Genomic DNA, 21038 nt, shown 5'->3' with positions numbered 1-21038 from the left:
TCATCACAGACAAAAGCAATGTTAGTCCCAATTCTACCATTTTTAAGTACAAAAATCTGCAAGAAAAAGAGAAAAACTGGAGCAGCATTGTTGTTTCCTACTGATGTGCAGGCATGTACAAATACACATAAACAGTTTTGCATTACACCACAGGCATTTTGAATACAGATTTTAAAAAAACATTAAGTATCAATGTGAGCACTTTCTGTTAAAGGAAAAGTACTGCCAGATTGGATTTTTTTTGTACTTGAAAAAGAAAGCTTTAATGTTTTTTGACTGGAAATAGTTTAATTAGAAAGTCCTTAACACATATATTTTTTAGTTTTATCAGAAATACATTTTTCTTCTGCTAAAGCTAATTTATTAATGTACACTAATAAAAGACTAAATGAACAGTTGTGTTAATTTCTTTAAACTAAAGTAAACCCAGATAAAATTTTAGATCATTTTCAGACAGAAATTCAATTTCAAAACTGACAAAGTCTCCTGGTTACACACAATTGTTTGCACGACAGTAACTGTCTGCAGTGAGGTTTAGATGCTGCAGGTTCTCTTTCTAATTTTGTAGGGAAACTTGGCCAAGCCCTTTGCTGAGGCAGCTGTGTGAATTCCCATAATCTGCATTTGTCAGCTGACTGCATGGTACATTGAGTAATTTTAAGCACTTTTCTGCTTGCACAGTTAATATACAATTTACTGCTCAGTGAGTCACTGAGTCCAATCCCTGTGTAGGATGAAATCAGCAGGAGGCAGCACAGGAGGGACCTTGGCCCAGCACCAGGCAAAGGAGAGAGGAGAGCACCTCTGCACTTCATGATGGGGCACAGCTTGGGCAGGGGACAGACAGGATGGAGGCGGCTGGAAGGGATGTCTGTCTGTCTGTCCTTCCTTCCTTCCATCCTCTGTCACAGAGGCTCCAGAAACTCTGTCAATTAAGCTTTTGCCTTTTGCATGTATCTCATAAGACAAAATAATTATTGAAAGCTTTCCCAGAACACCTTGTACCCAATCAGTAATTTAGAGCCCCTCTCATCTGGGTCATTCCCAGAGGCCTCAGCTCATGCAGTCCTTAGCAGAATCCCCTTTTGCCATCTCCTGGTGTGCCTGTACTGAGCTGCTGCGTGAGCTGTGCCAGCACACGCTGTGCCCAGGCCAGCAGAGCCCAGAGGAGCGTGCTGGCACATGTAAACAAACACATCCTCCTGCTCCCAGGGCACAGGCACCCTCCTCCCACAGCTTCTCTTCAGCCAAGGCTCTGAAACTGCACCCCCCACATCACCATTGTTCAGTATGTCCCAACCCCATGTCCTGGCTGGAACTGCTGGGCTCCATCAGCTCATGGTGCCACAGAAAGCATCCCCTGCCAAAAGCTGGAGCCATGAACAGACACAAACACACTGGCTTCTCTCTCACCAGGACATCACATACCCAAATGCACCTTTGCACAACCTCTGCACTTCTATTTCTTCTTGTGTTCTCCCAATACTCTCACAATCTTAATTCTTAGCATACACGGAAAACCAATGTTTTCACTGAATTTGAATTTTCATCTGACAGTTCTGTCTAGATTTGAAAGGGCTTTTCAGGCATGGGAATGGCTCACCAGAGACTCCACCACAGGTGCAGAGTGGCCAAGGAACTGGGCTTGGGCAGCCCTACAGCACAAGCTCCCTCTGGGCATGGTCACACAAGCACTAACACTTCTCTCTGAAACAAGTAGGGTAGGACCTGCTGCGCTGCCACTATCAGGAGATGAAAGCACAGATGAGGCACTGACACAGCACACTGTAAGTCAGGTATATTACTGGAAATTAAATGGGCAGACTGGCATTCAAGCAGATGTCCAGCAAGATTCCCAGAACTTTATGGGACCACGCTCCATGGCAACTACTTTGTGAGGCCAGAAAATTGCTCAGTAAAGAAATTTCCCAGTATATTAAAATTTATTTCATATACACTAGCAAAGAAAGAAGCCTAAATTTACCTTTATAAATCATACTAATATATAAAATCTGAATCTATGTTCCTAGACCCCATTACTCATTCCATTTAGAAAACAACTTACAGCAATGAAGTGAATTTATGCACCGTGAGAAAAGTTGTATGTACATGGAATAAAAGTAAACACACAGAAGAGAAACCACAGCTTACAGAAGATTAATGGGAGATTATTATCTTCCCACTCAGCTCTTTGAAGTTCACAAATAATGTAACAAAAGTAACACAGCTGAGTTTCTCTAATATAAATTATGTGTTTCTTAAGGGAAAGATGTTTTTACTTAGTTTTGCCATTTAGGATGTTTTTCTTTTTTAACAGAACCTAAACAGCAGCCTCCCTTTGGAGATTTTATTCCTTTCAAGGGTTGCTATTAACAAGCAGAAAAATGGCAGGTAACTATGAACACTTCCTTTAAATATACAGGATGAGGAAAGCCTTGGAGTTTTTCCTCCTGTGAGCCACAGCTAATGAAACATTGTTTAGCAGCTGGGAGCCCAGACCCACCCCACTAAATCGGAGAGCTCACTTCTGGGACATAGATGCCAGAAGAAAGCTGCAGTTGGATGCTTGCCTGACCGAGTACACAAACTTGGTTCCTTCCAGGGAAACCTGCAGGTGCTTCCCTTCAGCAGAGTGCCTGAGAGCTGGGCTGGCTGCAGCACACAGAGCAGTGCACACAGCTGATAACAAGGAATCCCTTCTTGCACAGTCCCATCAGTCCCAGTGGAAAAGCAGAGCCAGAACCAGGCAATTGTGGCAATGGGATAGAACTGCTCAGAGCAGACTTCAGTCCACTTACCAAAACTCTGAGGCATTCCCCATTCCTTTTCTCAACCAACAATACCAGGGCTGAGTTTGCCCTCTGGAGAGGGTACAACCCCAGCCTTGCCATGCTGCTGATTCTGGGATTTCCCCCCAGTGCCTCTCTCTCCTCTCTGTCTTAATGTCTGGGTAACATCTGGTGCACAGACAAATCACAGTGATGTATGTAAACACAGACAAACCACTAGGAAATCCTGTTCAAATACTTGGAAAAAAGCAAAGCTGGTGTACACTTCACTTGAATATGATTTTAATGCCGGAAAGTCACAGACAGTGACAGTAAAAAATGAACAAAGTACCTTAAAGGCTTGTGGCTGCATGACAAGCCTAGGGAAAGCAGGAAGATGCTGTGAGAGCAGCTACTCAGCTCTGCTGGCAGCTGTTCTGGTGGCATTGCCAGGTGCTGGCATGTTTAGCCCCCTCATTTTAACCAAGCAGAAAGCCAGTGGCTGTTTAACTTCAACTGCACTGCAATAACGTGCAATGCTTTGAGAGCACCACCTTTAATCAGCTGTATTCTTCTAAAACGTTCAGATTTTGTGCTGAAAGTTTTATGGGTCTTAACAAGTATTTGACAACTTTGTTGAGGTCTTCCAGAAGAGTTGTGTGCCTATATTTACAACTAATGGGCACCAAATTATAGAATAAACACCAAACATTCAAACTTATAACAGGGTACTGGCTATGGAAACCACCTTTTCTGAACACCAGAAACCTTGAATCCTTGCTTTGAGTCAAAAAGCAATGACTGAAGGACACATTGATCCTCAGCAGTTGCCTGTTATACCCAGGTAAACTAATTAAACCTGCTGATCCCTGGAATATCATCCTGGCATGAACAACCACTCACTGTAACATATGATCATCTCAACAAATGATCCCAAAACCAGCTGACTCATGGTATGGGAATCAGAGGGAAAAAAAACCCTGAAGGGACCAAAGGAGAAAATAAAATTAAAATCTCAGGAAAAAAAGCCATTTGCAATTTTTGCAGTATTTTGTAACCTCTTGGAAAAAAAATTATTTGGATGACAGAAGATTATACCCTCTGTTTTTGCTCTCTTAAGATACAATTCAGTATGAACTCAACCTGGCATAACACCAACCCCAGCAGGAAAGGCACACCTGAACTCTTTCCCAGACTGGTGGTCTCTGAAGCACATCCAGCTGCTCTGTGGAGCCACCTCTATCTCTGAGCTGCCAAATGAACCCATATCCAAAAATCTACCCTGGTCTGCACACCTCACATGGCTGTCTTGTGGCCTCATTTTTCTTTGATCTAAATTCAAACCACAATCAAATAGCTGAAGGAAGCTACTTTGGAAGACAGAAGTAGATAATGAAGTGAGTGATAAGGTTATAATAAATGAGAACAGCATGTAGACAAAGTAATTCCAAATAACTAATAAAGAGAGAAAAGCCAATGCAGATCCAAAATGAGGATGGTGAGTCAGGGAAACTGTTTGGGCTCTGTGAAACACTTCTGTTACTCTTCTCCTGAAAAATACTTCTGAACAAGTTCAACCACTTTGGAGGGTACCCCTGTCCCAGCAGAACTGAAAAACCAATTCCTTCCCTGAGCCAGATGAGCCCTGGCCTCAGGAGTGCCTGCAGTGCCACAACCAGCCCAGGAGCAGCTGGGCACTCAGGGAGAGGCACAGGAGAAGACACTGCCCCAGGTGTGAGCAGTGTGGTGGTGCAGGGAACGACCCAGAGCTGCAGAGTGCAGTGCAGAGCAGGAACTGAGCACAGGAGAGGCTTCTGGAGAGCAGCTGCAGAAAGCCAAGGGGTGAACGTGCCTGTGCTGCCATGCTGCTGCAGCAGCTACAGGCTCATCCTGCTGGGAAGCTCAGGATCAGGGAGCTCCAGGGTTCCAATCCTCACTGAGGAAAGATTCTGGCAGGGAGAGGAAGGTATTTCTTTAAAGGGAATGGACACCATCTAGCAAACCTGAGCCTTTGGGACTTAGGATAATAATTCACAAAGACTACAAGTTCTTGTAATTGTTTAGAGATTATTTTCAGTCATCTTACATGTAACCTCCAGCCCAGCAGCACTGTAAAAGGATGGGGCCAGTAATGGGACCTGTGTACATGCAGCACAAGGCTGGGATGCAGAGCAGTGTGAGATCCCTGCCTGCATCACACAGCCCTTTCAGAAAGCACCCACTGAGCACCAGCTAAAAAACCCTGCTGAGAAATACAAAATGCTACATGTAAATGTTTTTCATTAGGAGCACTATGAAAATTGCCATCATATATGATGAGTATGAATTCAATACAAGTGATCCACTAAATAATTTGCAGATATCATAGCTTTGTTTTTTGATTATTGCTTTTTTGTAACCTTCACCTAGTAACTATCTAAACCTTCTACAGAATGATATCATTAACAAACCTCTCTGGATTATATTTTCTCCTGTGGAACCTGAAAAAATATTTTAAAATATTTTAAGTCCAAGTTGTCTCCCAATTAGTAAACATAAAATTTGTTATTGTGACAAGTAACATATTAAAACCCAAAAAATAGCAATAAAAGCATTTTGGAATATTTCAGGAGCAGTCTAACTGTCTCAATACCAATGATTTTTTTCTGGAACATAGCTGAAAGCTCAGAAAGGCAGATTATCTCAGTTTGGTCATTTTTTACATCATGACTAGAACCTTTTCCAGTGCATACATTCATACACATTTTGGCAGAGAAATTCACCATTTGTTTCATTCTCTGACTAGGTCTACATGCAGCAACCTAGAATATATAAACTATCTTAATAAAATGTGAGAGGAGATAACTCCATGCTCAAAACAGATCTTTTTGTACAAAACTCCCATGGATCTTTATTCTTGAAGAACATACCTTCAACTAAATCCTATACTTTACACCCAGTGACACTGGTAACAAATAGATCAAACTATCCTGTCCAGTGCCTGTAGATTCAGAGATAATTATTTCTTTCTGGAGTTTACCAATTATAATTTTTAAGGCAGTATCTTCCCTTCCACATTTCCTTACCTGACATACAGTGCTAATTTAAATAACACTTTTTAGTTCGCTAAGTAGAAGTAGCAACAATACACTTTTGTTTGGTTTTTTCCTTAAAATACACTGTGCTATGTTATTTGCAGTCAAACTCCTGTAAAACTCTTGCTAATTCCAGTGACAACATAATGTGGTGAAAGACTTTGGTTATACATACCTCTGAAAAGAAAACAGAGAGGATGACTAGGCTGATCCAGTGAATTACTCCTGCAAACTGGGAAGCACTTGAAACTGCAATTAACATAATACAACGAAGGGTCATTACAGTAGCAGAGTGCAACTTAGGTTTAGCATAATTAGTACTGCCACAAGTTACATATGGTAAAGCTTGCTTTGCCAGATTTTGCAATGAAGTACCAGAAAGAGGATGGGATGCAATGGACATGGAACTCCAGCCCTGGCAGCTGCTCACCTTCAGTCACCATGTTAGCAGCTCTTCACTGGAGCTTTAACAGATCCTGCTGCTGGTTAGCAATGGCAGACACAGCTCAGGCCTTTGATGCTCTGCCACTGCTTCATGTTCTCACCCCAGTACGAGATGTGTGACTAATTCCTGTGTACCTAAAAACCCAGATCTAGGACTCAGTAAGGAAACAGAATGCTCTACTATCCCCACATTATTCCTTGTGTTCAGTCTTTGACAATTCATCTCAGATGATCAGTATTTATCAGGAACAGGTGCTTAAAGACTAATCCTCCAAATGGGCTTCAAAAGACATTTCATGCTGACAGAAAAATGCAGAAGGTTGACAGGATCCACTAACTGAACTGCTGGTGATTCCTACTCCCACATGCTGCCAAGTTTGGGCTAAGGGAATGGAGAGCAAACACTCTCTCCTGCCTGCAGGCTATTTGTGAGTCCAGCATCTCCACAGCAGACAGAGCAGAGCAGTCTGTGCAGGCTTGCAGTGTCAGGGGATGGATGACTGTGTAAGGCAAGCAGTGCCTGTGTGCACAGAGGTGCAGGGCTGCAGCAGACTTAACCAATTCCCAAGAACATCCCAGGCACATACTAAATGAAGAATTTTATTTTAAAATCAGAATCGATTAATATGGGAAGGAGAGGAAAAGGATGTAGAAGAAATCAGGATACAAATAAAACTGAGTATGCTCTGCCACTGGAACCCCCACTGCTGAAGCTCTTTTGGGGCTTGATGAGAGCATTTGCTGCGCTGCAGCAGAGGAACTACATAAAGGTGAAACAAATCAGCAGAATACAACAGAATAAAGTTTCCTAAGGCACTTCTCTATCGGGCAGCCTGAAGAACGGGAAACCCTTGAGATGCAGTTTTTCCAACCGAGCTCGACTGACAGGGCTCCGGCTGCCCCCTGGCGACACAGAAACATTCAGCAACCGCGAACTGGGGGGAGCACTCCTCCTGCCAAGCCGTGAGCGAGCACTGCAGGAGCTCGGAGCAGCAGCACCTGCTCTCAGCGGATGCTGTTCCTGATTTCCTGGCAGATGCACACTGCAGGGGTGTGAGTGATGCTGCTGCTTCGGGCAAGCCCCGACCCCGCGGGGCTGAGGCTCTGCTGCAGCCCGGGGGCGATTCCTTGGCACGGCTCAGTCAGGGCACAGCTGAGCACAGCCAGGGCTCCACAGGGCACAGCTGAGCACAGCAGGGCACGGCCGGGCACTGCCACGGCACAGCCCCTCAGCCCCACACTGCTCAGGAAGGGCTGCTGCCTTCTACCCTTGCATCTGCTGCAGAACGAGGGTGGTACCACCATCATTTCCCCAACTCCTTTTCCCCAAAACTGCTGAAGATAAGGAATGAATAGCATGGTCTGTATTCCCGAGGCACTGGAACCTGCCATAAGATTTTTTTATTTTTAATTTTTAAAAGGAGGTGCAAGTGAATTAATACTCATCTATTTCTGCTTTTGCAGAACATCACAAGGTATTGCGATGTTATTTTGTTATTGCATGTGAGGAGCTTTGAAGACAGACTTAAAAAACCTGATTACAGAACAGAGACCTAAAACAAAACACTTTTGTTTTTATTATATGTCCCTTGCTTTCTGGGATTCCTAATTCCAGTATGAATACACTTGTGCTAAAATACCCTAAAAGGTCTCTGACCTTTTCATGTGTGCGTCCTACAGCTTGTAAATGTGGTGTCGACCTATGAAACCACCAGCTTTGTGCATGGGAGAAATGCATCATGCAACCAAAGACTGCACTGAAAGCAGGAGAGAAAAGCTATACTCTAAAAATGTATAGAGTACAGAAAAGTTATACTCTAAAAATGCATGGAGTACAGAAAAGCTATACTCTAATAATGTCACAGCCAAAGAAAACATCAGGTTTCTCTTGTTGTGGTTTTTCTTTACGGTTGGTGGGTTTGGATTTCTTCTAATAAAGCAATTACAGTCTATAGCATGGACTAGCAGTTGTTATTAAGGACAGAACTGGCAGTGATGTGTTGTAAGGTATCCTAATGCACTGCTTGGTTTTATAAAGAATAAGGAACCCTTTAAAACTGTAATTGCATTTTTGAGAAAAACAGTTATGGGCTAATGGCTTTTCAAAACCTCAGTGTAAATGACACACATCCCTTACAAGGCACAACTAGATACTTAGATCAGCCTCACTGAGACAGCCTTTATCTGATTTAAAACAACATAGAAGGTATTCAAACTTGGCAAGGCAAAAAGCCTCAAGGCAGGATTCATTAGCTAAAATGTAAAGTAGTAACACTGAGAAGTGGAATGGACCTGAGAAAATCCATCCTGGTGCCAGGGGCCACCTCTGAACAGTGAAGCCACCTGGCTCAACCAAACAACTGCAGGTCATGCACAAGGTGTAAGGTGCAGAGCCTTCAGCAGTGTCATATGCACCAGGCACACAGGGGAGCAATGATTCCTAAAGTAAAGCCTTCCTTAGAAGAGTCTTCAGAAAATAAATGGTGAGAAAATGGCTGCTTCCAGAGGAGAGTAACCAAAACTGTTGAAACTCAGAGAAATCAGTAGTCTTTAAAACCCTTTGTCTTTACAGGAAGTGAAAATTCTCTACATAAACAGAAAGATGTGACACCTCAACAATATTGTTGAAAGCTTCTTCCTTAAGGCCTTATACCCACAATTCGCATTTCTGCCTTTTTTCAAAGTGGCAGACTTGTCCAAATCCTGGGTTTCCTCATCCAAAAATGGTGAGTGACCAGAGAGCACAGAAAGTAACAGCTGTAAGGGAGTGGCCATGCCCTGAACAGTGTGTACAGTTATGGACAGATGGGTGGGAACGGGGAGCAACAGCATGGAATGACACACAGTCATTCACATTCATCTCACAGAGTTTAAGAAATGGCTGCAATTATCAATGAAGTCCCCTAAAGTCATCTCAATACAACTGCAACACCTGAATCTTTATGCCACTATGATCAATTGACAAACTCCAACAGTAAAAGGACTTCAACCTGAATAAAAATTTGGTTTGCTCAGTTTAAAGCTGCCACAGGAGACACCAGGCACTCTTGTGTGCTACGTACTCTTGCATTTATGGGATTGTCTGAAGCCCAGCTGCCATTTCAACATATCTGAGATTGCATGGAGATACTAGAGGCTGCTCCTCAACATTTAGCTTAGAGGAAAGTGTTGGTGGTGTCTGTGGTCATGTCAACTTCATATCATAAATGAAAAAGAGAAAAAAAAAAAGAAAAAAAGGGTGTAATGGAGGAAAAGAAGAGTAGGGGGAAAAAAGATGAATTAAGAAGCAAAACAGCATCATTAAAATTTCCATTGTGGAACCCATGTAGAGTGAATTCAGATAAAGCAAAACTCCATTTAAGCCATGATTTGACTCACAGTGTGTCAGCAAAGTAGAATGAAAATCTGTCTCATTCCAGTGCATTACAAGCTAGAAGGCTGTAATTTCAAGCAGAAGTAATGAATAAGAGGTTAACACCAAGCACCCTATTTATTTTTGTATGTGCATCACTTTTGTCTCCCCACATGTGGTGGGTATCAGAGATTAATGATGCACAGATTTTTCTCCTGTGCATGTACAACACATCTGTAAAGCTTTGCAAGTACTGACGACAACACATGTGAATCTCTGCATGTGCACTCTGCTTGTATCCTTTGAAAATTTGTCCTGTACTGAAATTGTTATTTGACCTAGCTTTGGTCAGAATAATAGAGGAGACTGACTTCACTATACCAGGATTCCACAAGAACACATTTCTTACCTAGCCTAGTAATCATTTAAATGGTAGGGAAAAACCATTTCCAATGTCCTCCCCCTTCAAAAACCTCCCAGCAATTAAGCCTTTATTTCATCAAAATTAAAAAAAAAAAAAATTAAAAAAAATTAAAATTAAAAAAATCCTCCTACTCACACTGGAGAAGCTTTATATCTATTAGGAGTTCCAGAGTCAGAAGAATCACCACCAATACTACACAGGCTACCAGGAAACTGTTGAGACTTGCACTGAGCAAAAATACCTGCCACACAGCTGCTCGTCTCCCACAGCACGGTTTTAGCCAGTTAGATCTAAGGAAATAAAATTAAGGGAAAAACAAGAAAAGAAAAGAAGAAGTAGTGAAAAAGGAAAAGAGCTAAAGAGCAGTGAACTCAAAATTGTAAGTTCTGCTGTTATGGATACACTCAGCAATAATGCACAAAGACTCTGCAAAGTTCACTTTCACTGGATTCTTTTACTGAGAGAAATGTAAGAAAAACCTTCAGCCTGGGACCTCCCCAGCTCTGGAGTGCACTGGTGTGTACTGAGTCATGCAGCCCTAATTATCATATACACATTTCTGCTCCCCTCCTGTCTCACTAGTTCTCATGTGCTCTTATTTTGACACACATGCTGCATTCATTTACCGGTGAGTACCAAGGCACAGCAGGACTCTGCTGTTTAGAAGCTAAAAAGTTTTTAAAAATAATTTCTTTGCTACTGAATTTTCTGGCCATGCACCTTTTCCCTGCTCTACTATGAGACAGATCTGATAGGGGCTGCAACAATCAGTCCATGACATCATGGAAAAGAACAACAGGAATCTGGGAAGCACCAAAGCAGCAGCTCAGTGACTGCACAGCTACACCTGACAGCAGCAAAGGCACACAGTCTGGCAGTGGCCAGGCTCTCTCACTTGGTTACTTGTCCACGTCTCATCAGCCTGTCTGTGGATCAGGCCAAGAATTACCTTGCCAGAGTTTGGGAGACAGCCTGGTTTGGATGAGGTCACCCTTTTTCAGCGGAAAAATAAGGTTTAGGCAGGATGCAGGAAGCTGTGAGGAGGCTGAGCTCCGAGGAGTAGAACTCAGGAGGGGAGCTGATGAAGCAGTACACGTTGCACTACTGTTGTGCTAATGCAGATACACATTTACAAGAGGGCTGTTAAATTTTTTTTAGGAGTACTGGTAATAGGAATAACAGTAGCATGGACTCCAGATGCATGAAGTCCATCCCGATTCTGTTCATCTCCTAACTCCTCCCCTGAGTATCACATCATCTCTCATCACACTGCTCTGCAAGGTTCCTGTACTGGCTCACCTCAGAAAGTTCAAATGGGATGTTTGCCTGACACTTCAGATTTTCAAAGCACTGTAAATACCCATTAGGTAATGAAAAGCTGACATGATTTATTAGCCAGGGTTTAAAAAGCTGCAAGTGTGGTGCAGTAACCCCACTGTCTGACTAAAATATCACAACACAGAAATCAGAGGTGTGCAAGAAGATATGGTGATACTGATCAATTCCTAATAAACACCTCTAGACTCAGTAACTCACACTATAATCAAACACTTGGAAAAACATCACAAAATGTTCTCTGACATACTCACAAATGAGGGAGAAAGCGATGCCAAGCAGTGCTCAGAGACTTGACACTTTCAAGCAGCTTCTCAGAATTAAGCACATCAACAACACTTGTAGTCAGATTGCCTGATTGCCTGACTGTAAAAGACCTCCTCAATTGACTCTCAAAGCTTCTGAGAAGATTTGACAAGTGTTACTATCAGCACCTTGCCCTTAGGTTAAACTTTGTTATGGCTCCAGCCTGAATACAGAATGCAATAGATTTCAAATAGGTTGTGTTAAAACATAAGGCAAAAAAAAGGCATTAGGATAGGGGCCTTTTTGCCAGCTTGATCTTTTAATGGCTTTTATTTTACATATCTCAAAACAGGGTAATTTGTTTTTAATGCAACTATGATTTTAGGCTTAGGGCTGAAGTTTTTTAGATATTTCTAAAAACAATGAGGGGGGTGGCTCTGTTTCAACAGAACAGGCTTTAGTTCTAGTCTCTGCTTACATTTATGTTCCCTTTTCCAAAGGACCCATTATGCCAGTATTTTAATATTGCAGGGCAGCTTTTCCTATTCACAGAATCATCAGTAGAGGGCCCAAGTACCTATCTCTAAAAGCTCTGCAAAGTCAAGATTTTGAAATATACCAAATGCACCAGTAAGAATAAACCAACTGTAATACTAAGCATACAATACACATAATCATGATAATTATTACTCAAGCTGCTAGTTACTTATAGAATCCTAAATAACATGGCATTATTCTGTCTGTTCAGTATTATTACTCAATATTATTAACACCAACTCTAAAAAGCTTCTGGATGAAACTACCAGTTTACAATTGATAAAGCAATCAGCTTAAGAGGTCAAGTGGAGCTCATGTGCTCATTTCCACCTCTACCATACTCATAAAATATATAAACTGTTTTCAAAGACACAAAAGGATTTGAAATTTAAGCACTAGAGAACCACCTTCAGTTCTGTATCTAACTTGCTACACCCAGGTGAGCTTGTTACCACCTGCACAGCCCTGTCTGCAGGCTGGCACATAAACCAGTACCCTGACCCCTAACACACACACACACTTCACCTCTGGAACCTGTTCTAGGAGTGCAGTCTCTCTCTCTCTCCCTCTCTCTCCCCTCTGATGGGCAAGGGCTCATCTATTCACAGAAATCTGGGTGTGGAGAAAAACAAACCCCTACCAGAATTAGTGTGGATTTGAACTTACCTTCTAAATTCTGGCCATTTCACCTGTGACACTGCAAAGCCACACTTGAAATTTTAAGCTCAGATTAGAAAGGCAGCTACACAGAATTTTCAAAAAACCCAACAAACCAAAATATAACTTACACAATTCAAATTTATGAAGAGATTTCATACTAATCATAGATAAGTAAAAGACCTTTTCCCCTCACTTCAGCCAAAAAAACCCCAAACCAAACAAAAAAACCCCAATTGCCAAAAACCCACAAACTAGCAAAAAAGTCTCCTATTCTGTTCAGAGAATAAGCACACATTCTATTGGTGTCCTGACTGTGTTTGCTTGAATTCACACACAAGTGTGACTTTGGGAAACATTCCTGCATGATTTCAAACAGGTCAATCAGGTATTTCAGCTATTTTTTAAATATCATTTACCTTTCTTGCAATGCCTGGATGAAGTAAATAAATGTACTAGCACAGGAAATTTTTAATTGTTGGTGACATTGAGCTGTAAATCTCTGTTCTGAGACATTAAAATATATTTAGTGGAATTTTACCAGGGGTAGTTTTTTTAAAGATACTTTCACACATGGCTTCATCCAAAACAAATCTGTCATCATCCTGTTAGCCTTACTAATAAACAGCTTGGGAAATACAGAACATAAGGCAAAACTGGTAAAGGTTGAACATATTTGTCTGGTAAGGAACCACTACAAACAGTTTTTTCAAACTGTTAACAGCTGTCACTGTTTCTATTTTCTGGCATTGTAAACAAATACCCCAAAATCTGCATTATACCTTACCCTGTCTTTTTTTTTTCCTTTCTTTTGGCGAAACAGCAAGTGTTTGCACCTCACAAGATGGTTATGATCAGAAAACAGAAGGATGGATGAGATCCAAATTGCTATCTGAAGGAGCAGAAAGGCCATGGTCAGGAAGTGGCAGGAACACAGGCTAAATAACAAACCAAAATGTGCCTGAGCCAACACAGACAGCAGAGCCTCACAGCAGGCTGCAGGGAGCAGCTGGAGCCCTGGAGCAGGAGCTCCAAGGAACACACACAGCTCTCTTATGGACTTCTACAAGCCTGGTAGAACTACAGAACTTTAAATATTGACAACACTCTCATCTTTTTACCCCTAAAACTTGTACTATTTCAAACCCCATGGAAGACTTCTTGGAAGACACCTGCAAAACTCTGCTGCTCAAATGGCAAGAGAGATTCCTCCATTTTTCTCCCCAAACTCACCCAAGGCCAGTTCATACACACTCATTCTTGTGCCAATATTATTCTTTGCTTGATTAGGTCTTTTCCCCAGCTGGCAGTCTGTCCACAGTAGTGGCAGCCACGTGTGTAATTCAATTAAAGCCCTGCCTTTTTGTGGAACAGACACTCAGCCTCTGTAACTACCCTAGCAGCCTCTTCTGCATGTGAATACAGACAACTGGAGCAGGAGATAATATTTTACAATAGGCTTACTTAATTAATTACATGAATGCTTCTCAGCTCTATTTGAAATACTTGAAGCTTTCTAGGATCATTTGTCCTTTCTTTATAGGTGTACATCACACCATTTGCTCATCCCGTGATTATCTGGCCTTTTACTCCTCTCACTAGAAAACTGCTAGTCAGATTTTGCCTTTTTATGCTAAAATCTTTAGTGCAATATAGCATCAGCCTCAAAAACTCCCTTTAAGAAACATGGGAACAGCCATACTAGAATATACTGACCCAAGGCTTGGCACCCTGTCTCCAACAGTGGACACGAGCAGATGTCTCAGAACACAGCAAACAGAAATCCTTCCCCTTAACATTCTCACAGAATCCAACTCTTTTCCATTTCGTCACTTCCTGAGACAGATGTGTTTTCTCAGGCTGTATTCAGTGACTTTCTCTTCCACAAACTTGTTCAACCTCCCCTTGTGGGGATAAGCTGCTCTCAGCCACACATCCTTCAGGAAGCAGCTTCAGGCATCTATTGCCCTCTGTGCCAAGAGCAAACTCCTTTTGTTTCTTTGGAACTGGGCTTTAATCTATTAATGTACCTTAGAGACTGTATTGGGAGGGGGGTGTGTGGGTGTCAAACCTATTTTAACCTCTCTGTGTCACAGACTTTGTATTATCAATCAAATCTCAATCAGCCTTCTCTCACCCAGCCTGCAGAGTCCCAGTTTACATTAATCTCCAATGGAAGATGTATCACATCTTTGATCACTGCTTTCCTTTGATTCTTTTCCAGCTCTTTTATAGCTACCATATTCTTTCTGACAGGGATCAGAACTGCACTCAAGACATGGACAAAGCTTGGATATACAGAGAGGCACAACAACAGCCTCTTATTCTCTGCTTTTTCCTAAGCAATCCTAAGATCTGATTTGCTTTTACACTGCTGTTCAGCATTTAGCTGCTGGTTTTTTCTTACAGACCTACCTTCTAGACAAATACTCCTCTTTTCCACATTTCCTCTTTGTCCTATGGCTTATCCATATTTCAATATTTGCCCCAAGTAATATCTTCCCCAATTTACACAATTAATTCCACTGTCAAGCCAGACAAATTAGACTCATGTCATTTCCAGTCTCCAATAAAGAGCTTTGCAAACAGTGATTTGTGGGTTACAGATGCTACATTTCTATCCTCAAAAACTGTCTGGGAAAAGCAAGTTCTGTTGGAAAAATACAGTAAAATTTCCAAACCAAAAAACTCTTAAAATCGCTGAGCTAGAAAATTAATTCTTTGTCTTACTTACAGTACTGCTCTCTCTTCCAATTGATAAAATACATGGGGGGGACATACTCAGAGCACTGATATAAACACAGTAATGAACTACTCTGGAAAACAAAATTTACCAAGAGAAACACTTACAAGGCTGTACAGAAACAGACCTTTCTAAATCACTGAACACCTCTAACATAGCCCAAAATTTCATGTTTTCTCTACTGAAGAGCTGGGCACCTCAGGTTCTGTTGAGCTGACTGCTCCTTTCTGCTGCAGTGCAGCTGTGTTTTGGACCACAGCACCGAGAGCAGCAGTCACAAAGTGCTGCACAAAGAACAGATCAGCACTACAGTCTCATTCACTGCATCCTCATGGCAGGATATTGCACCATCTTTCTGGATTCAGACTATGACTGGCAGCTAAAACTAAATTACAACTCACTTTTGTAAATAGGAGTTTGCTTGCTACATGAAATAGTTGTGCCCTCCACAACCCCTGCACTTTATCTTGGGCTTGAACCTCATTATTCACCATTATGCCAGATCCAAGATCTGCAGAGGTGCAGAAAACTTTTCAGAAAATGGACTATTTTTAATTACACCACCAGATAAAGACAAGAAAAGCAGAAAACAAGAGAAATGTGATAAGTTATCTTTTAGATAAAGCACCTTTAAGTTTTGTAGAAAGCACAAGTAAAATACCTCAAAAAAATCAAAGTAACATCTGAAAGATTAATCTGAAAAGCAAAATAATAGCACCTACTTGGTACAATTACAGAAGACACACTGAAGGAACAGACTTTTTTCCCCCAGGATGGGTGAATACATTTACCAGCAGAATCTTGTAACCAGTTTAAAATGAGAGTTTCCAACTCTCCTCTGTGTTAACTTCAGTATCTCTGTAAACTTCTGTTCAGTTTTGGTTTCCCTTCCTTTCTCTCTCTCTCCTTATGGTTTTCTTTGATATTCCCACTGTTTAATGCACTTTCTAGCTGTGACCATACAAATCTAAGGCTATGAACAGATGATCATACATAAATTATTAAATTAAAACAGCCTATTTACAGCTGATGTCAAATGAGCTGCATTAAATGTGAAGTCACAAACTTTACAGTTTTGATGTAAAACAGGATTTGAAAACACTTTCATGTTTCAATTGTTTAACATTAAAACTCAAGAGCTGCAATTTAAAACAAATGCAATAAATAATTTAAAAATTGGTGTACATCTCTCCCCCTTGTTTCTCAACTCCAATAAACACAGATCTTCATCAAGAGAGAGGCTGATTGTCTATCTGCATATTCACACAATAAATACACTCTGTAGTGCAAATATCTGTCAATATTTTATCATTTATTGTGATTGATACCTATTAACTGGAACTTATATAAACTATAGGAAAGAGAGCTTTCCCTTCTCCATGTAATACTTTCTGCATGTTGTCAATTTTTCTGCTATTCTCCATCACTTTTATTGGACTTGATGCAAAAAAAAAGCAGAAGAGAGAAACTATTTTTTGAAAAACAGAATACTTGATTGGAAAAAAAAATAAGAGTGGCATTTAAAGCAATCTTAATATTTAAAAATCATCTCACCTTTCTGGGTGATTAGTCTCCTTAAAGAAATGCTGGCACACTCTTTCCATGCAAACTGAGTTCAATACAACCACAGCCTCTCCAGTAAATTCAGGGCAACACATTTTGTATCTTGTTTGAGGGTTTCAGGCAGAGCAGAAAGGTTTTTCTTGCCTGATTACCCTTTCACTACCTACAGGTGTACATCAGGGACAGGTATAACTTGCCTCTAACCTGCAGTCCTTTCTTTCTTGCTTAGCACAGGGATCAGCATTGTCATCTCAATGTCTGACAAAACCAGCTCAAACTGTGCACAAAATGCCTCCAACAACACCAACAGACAGGAACTGACTGCCCTGAGAATTTGATATGAAAGACAAAGACCTCTCAAACTGCACAAAGTAAGACTTTATTCCAGTATTAAAGCCACAGGAATGGCAGCTTAGATACAGTCTGTCTAACAAGTTAGACAAACCATAACTTTCTTTCTTTTTCCTTTTCATTTCTCTCTTTTCTTGTTGGAGGGGTAGCTAGTGTGATGTCATGTGAGAGTTTCCAGGCACACAATGAGGGTTATGACCCACCTATTCCTGATCACCTATTAATATCAGCTTTATTAGGAGAAATATTCCCTCAGATGAAACAAAAAGCTCCCCCAGGGAGCAACCAGGTCAGATTTGTGCTTGGACCCTGAACACCTTGTAGCCTTAAAGAAGAAAAGGTTGAGGAAAACCTTGTGTGCTCCTTGGGGTGCACAGAGCAAAACCATTAAATAGAAGACTCCTTTCCTGCCCTCTCCTTCATCCCTAGCCTGAAGTCTCCCTTGGAGAGAGGAAATGGAGACTCACTGGTGAGCACCCAGAATATCTCCCCCTGCACTCTGCACAGCAGCACTGGGGTAACAGAGCCTCAGTCACAAAGATGGATGCTGGCAGAAACTACAGGGATTTTTGCCATTTTCTGCCACCTGTTGTGCTGCCCTCCCCACATGCCCCTCTTTGCACCTAAGGCAGATGTGGCTGCCAGTCCCTGGATCAAACTGATCTGACCTGCCCCACCTCCTCACTGGGACTGGAGCCATTCACAAGGAACAAGGCCATGAGAAAGAAATGACACCACATCCATAAAACCAGACACATTCCCAACCAAGCCAGGAGGTGGCTGGATAGTATTTTACTTTGGTAAACAGGGATAGTATTTTACTTTGCTGCTGGGCTTATGAAGCCCAGCTCTGCTCCTAAATTTCTCAGGGCATCAGTTGTTCATGGATGCTTCTAAAAGGAACAAGCCACCATTCCCACAAGGCAGCTGAACACACTTAGCCAAAATGCATTGGTATGCCCAAATTTAAGCTCTGAACTTTCTTCAGAGAATGTGCTCTACAGCTGGGAGGTGTGGAGGGCACCTGCTTATTTCCATTCAGACTGACAAAGCCACAAAAGAAGTCTGAGTGAAGGGAGAGATCTCTGCTGAGGAAAAGAATGACAGGCCTATTTCCATGTTTAAGACTGCAAAGCTTCTCAAATGGTTATAGTGAGAGACCTGTGCCCTTTGGCACAGTGAAGAATTGAGTTTCAGATCACAAAAATCTATAAAAATGCATATTTGAACTAAACTGGTACTGACTCAGCACCAAAATAGCCTGAGGATTACACCTGCATACTTAAATTAATTTTCAAGTGCCTCTTTTGCTATGCAGGGTATTTTATGTTACAGTTGTAGCGTACTTATATAACCTACTCGAAATGTATTTCCCCTTGTTTGGAGTAACAGCCTTTTGGAGAAGTCTCATAAAGTCCAATTTGGGAAAGCAATTAAAAGCAAGAGCCTTCCCCACATCTTGCTTCCTGAGTACCCCCCAGAATACCTGCTGAGCTCAGATCAAGCAGGTCTCTGCTGATTACAGAGCACAGGTTGAAACGTACTGAGCTGTTAATAAATGGGGCCTTATATAAAACCTTTCAAAGCCTTCAGCAGGGAGCATTCTCCATGGCTCACTGGGAAGGGCTCTCCCAGGACCTCAGTGACAGAGGATTAGCTCTGTGCTCAGTGTGACACCCAGGGGAACAGCAGGCACAGAGCCAGGGAGGGCAGGCCCCAGTGCCCAGCCCATTTCTGTCCCGAGGGATGTTAAACACAGAGTTATCATTCCTGGCAAATGCACCCTCCTGATCAGCAATCCAGCAATTGTACCTCTATCCCCTCCTTCCCACACACACCAGAAGTCCACCCCAGCACTCTGCTGCCCTCACTGCCCTCTGCTGCAATTCAAGCTTTCAAGCTTTTTACTTCTTGTCCTGAACATCATGGAGATCAGTACCAGGCTGCTCCCTTCCCCACTGAAGGCTCTTGGAAGCTCCCCTCAAAGTCTCTTTGTCTTGTGAAACACAGTTATTCCAATCAGTACTCCACAGCAGGTTTTCTGAGCCTCTAATCATTCTCACTGCCTTCCTCTGGATTCTCTCCAGCTGACCCAAATCTTTCATGAAGAATTTAGTACAGCAGTGCACCTACAGCCACTTCAAGCCTGAACCAGGCATAAGGATGACTTCTAATGTCCTGTAGGACATCAGTGCTACATAATCTGACACTGGGCTATGTTTGGGCACATGCTATGAACTGATTAGGATCTTTTATTGCAATGAACCTGGAAACACCTTTCTATGAAAACAGGAGCAGTATGCATATACTGTGCACATTACCAAAGACAACATTCTCCCATCAGCAAACGACACAATGCACATTACTGGCTGGCAAGTACACTCTCTGCCCTGCAATCAGCAGTACCAGCCATTATCTCTCAGTCAGGAGATGCACAGCTATTTCCAAGAGTCACAGCAGCCAACTCTCAGCATCCTCAAACACCTTTCTCAAGGAGCTTTCACCAGACTATTCTGCTTGTCTGACAGGCCAGGTATTTCATCTGTTTTTTCCTGAGATAAAGCTTCCAGACTGTGGTCAAACAGTACCTATGAACCACTTAAAACAATAAAACAGCTCTGAACCAGCCCAGATTAGTGATATTAGAAAAGGTCTCTTCCCTCCTGTGACAATAATTTTACATAGAGTTTAAGGACAACTGGCTGCACTTATCCAGCTTAACGTTTGCTGTTTAACAGGTCATGAAAGTCCTGTAACCTAAAACTAGATGACAAAAATCTGCCCTTTGTACTTACCCTTCTCTTTGGTACTCCTCATCCAAATTTGGCAAAAGCTGGGACCCAGCCACAGACAGATCAAGTGCAGCTAAAGGTAGATCTCGATAAGCAAAATTAACAAGCTGCACAGGAGCAATGCTTTTGGTCTCTTCTTCCACTTGTTGGGAAATGATCTCAACTTCTGAAACACTGCCTTCAATTGGAGGCCTGGAAAAGTAATAAACACACATACACACAGAAACAAATAGAAATGAGCAAGCAAGTAAAAGGCAGTTAGAGACAAGAACTTCATGGAATCCTAAAGAGCCAACAACTTCAAAGGCCTCTGCAAGGTCATTGAGGAGGTGTTGTCATTAAAGAGGAAGATCAAATCTCTCCAAATTTCAGTACATCTCACTGTAATCAACAGAAACCTCACACAGGAGAACAACTTTCACTCTGCTGAATCCGCTTCAGAAGCACTAAATAGAAATGGCTGTGTATAAACAAATAGAGAAAAAATGCACAAGCCCAAAAGGAAAATATTTATGGAAAACAGAAAGAAGACGTGTAACTATGCCAACTAAAAACTCACTGCTTTTTAAGTTAGATTGGTGAGCAGTGAATAGCTAGGCCTTTTAATTACTATATACAAACCAACTGTTAGCTACTAGGTGCAGTCAGACCCCTCCTCCAGCAGATTTGAATACTGATTCAAACAATTTTGATGGATGGCAGCTTTCTTACACTCACCTAAAAAGGATCATTCTGTTACAAGTTATTTCAAA

At 41.8% G+C, this 21038-nt stretch overlaps 1 protein-coding gene across 1 annotated transcript in view; it reads right to left on the bottom strand.

Annotated features, from left to right (window-relative positions):
• Positions 1-21038, bottom strand: part of TMEM266 (transmembrane protein 266) — an 81827-nt gene that overhangs the window by 31981 nt on the left and 28808 nt on the right. Inside the window, exons 4-6 of the mRNA XM_059482585.1 lie at positions 20290-20478; positions 10198-10352; positions 6018-6091 (exon numbers count right to left, since the gene is read on the bottom strand). Of these exons, the coding sequence (XP_059338568.1) occupies positions 6018-6091; positions 10198-10352; positions 20290-20478 (418 nt within the window). The remainder of the gene's footprint in view (positions 1-6017; positions 6092-10197; positions 10353-20289; positions 20479-21038) is intronic.

This window comes from Ammospiza nelsoni, chromosome 14 (genome assembly GCF_027579445.1).
Source record: "Ammospiza nelsoni isolate bAmmNel1 chromosome 14, bAmmNel1.pri, whole genome shotgun sequence".
Taxonomy (NCBI): Eukaryota; Metazoa; Chordata; class Aves; order Passeriformes; family Passerellidae; genus Ammospiza; species Ammospiza nelsoni.
The sequence above is the reverse complement of the archived record's forward strand: the minus strand, read 5'-3'. Positions and strand labels throughout refer to the sequence as shown.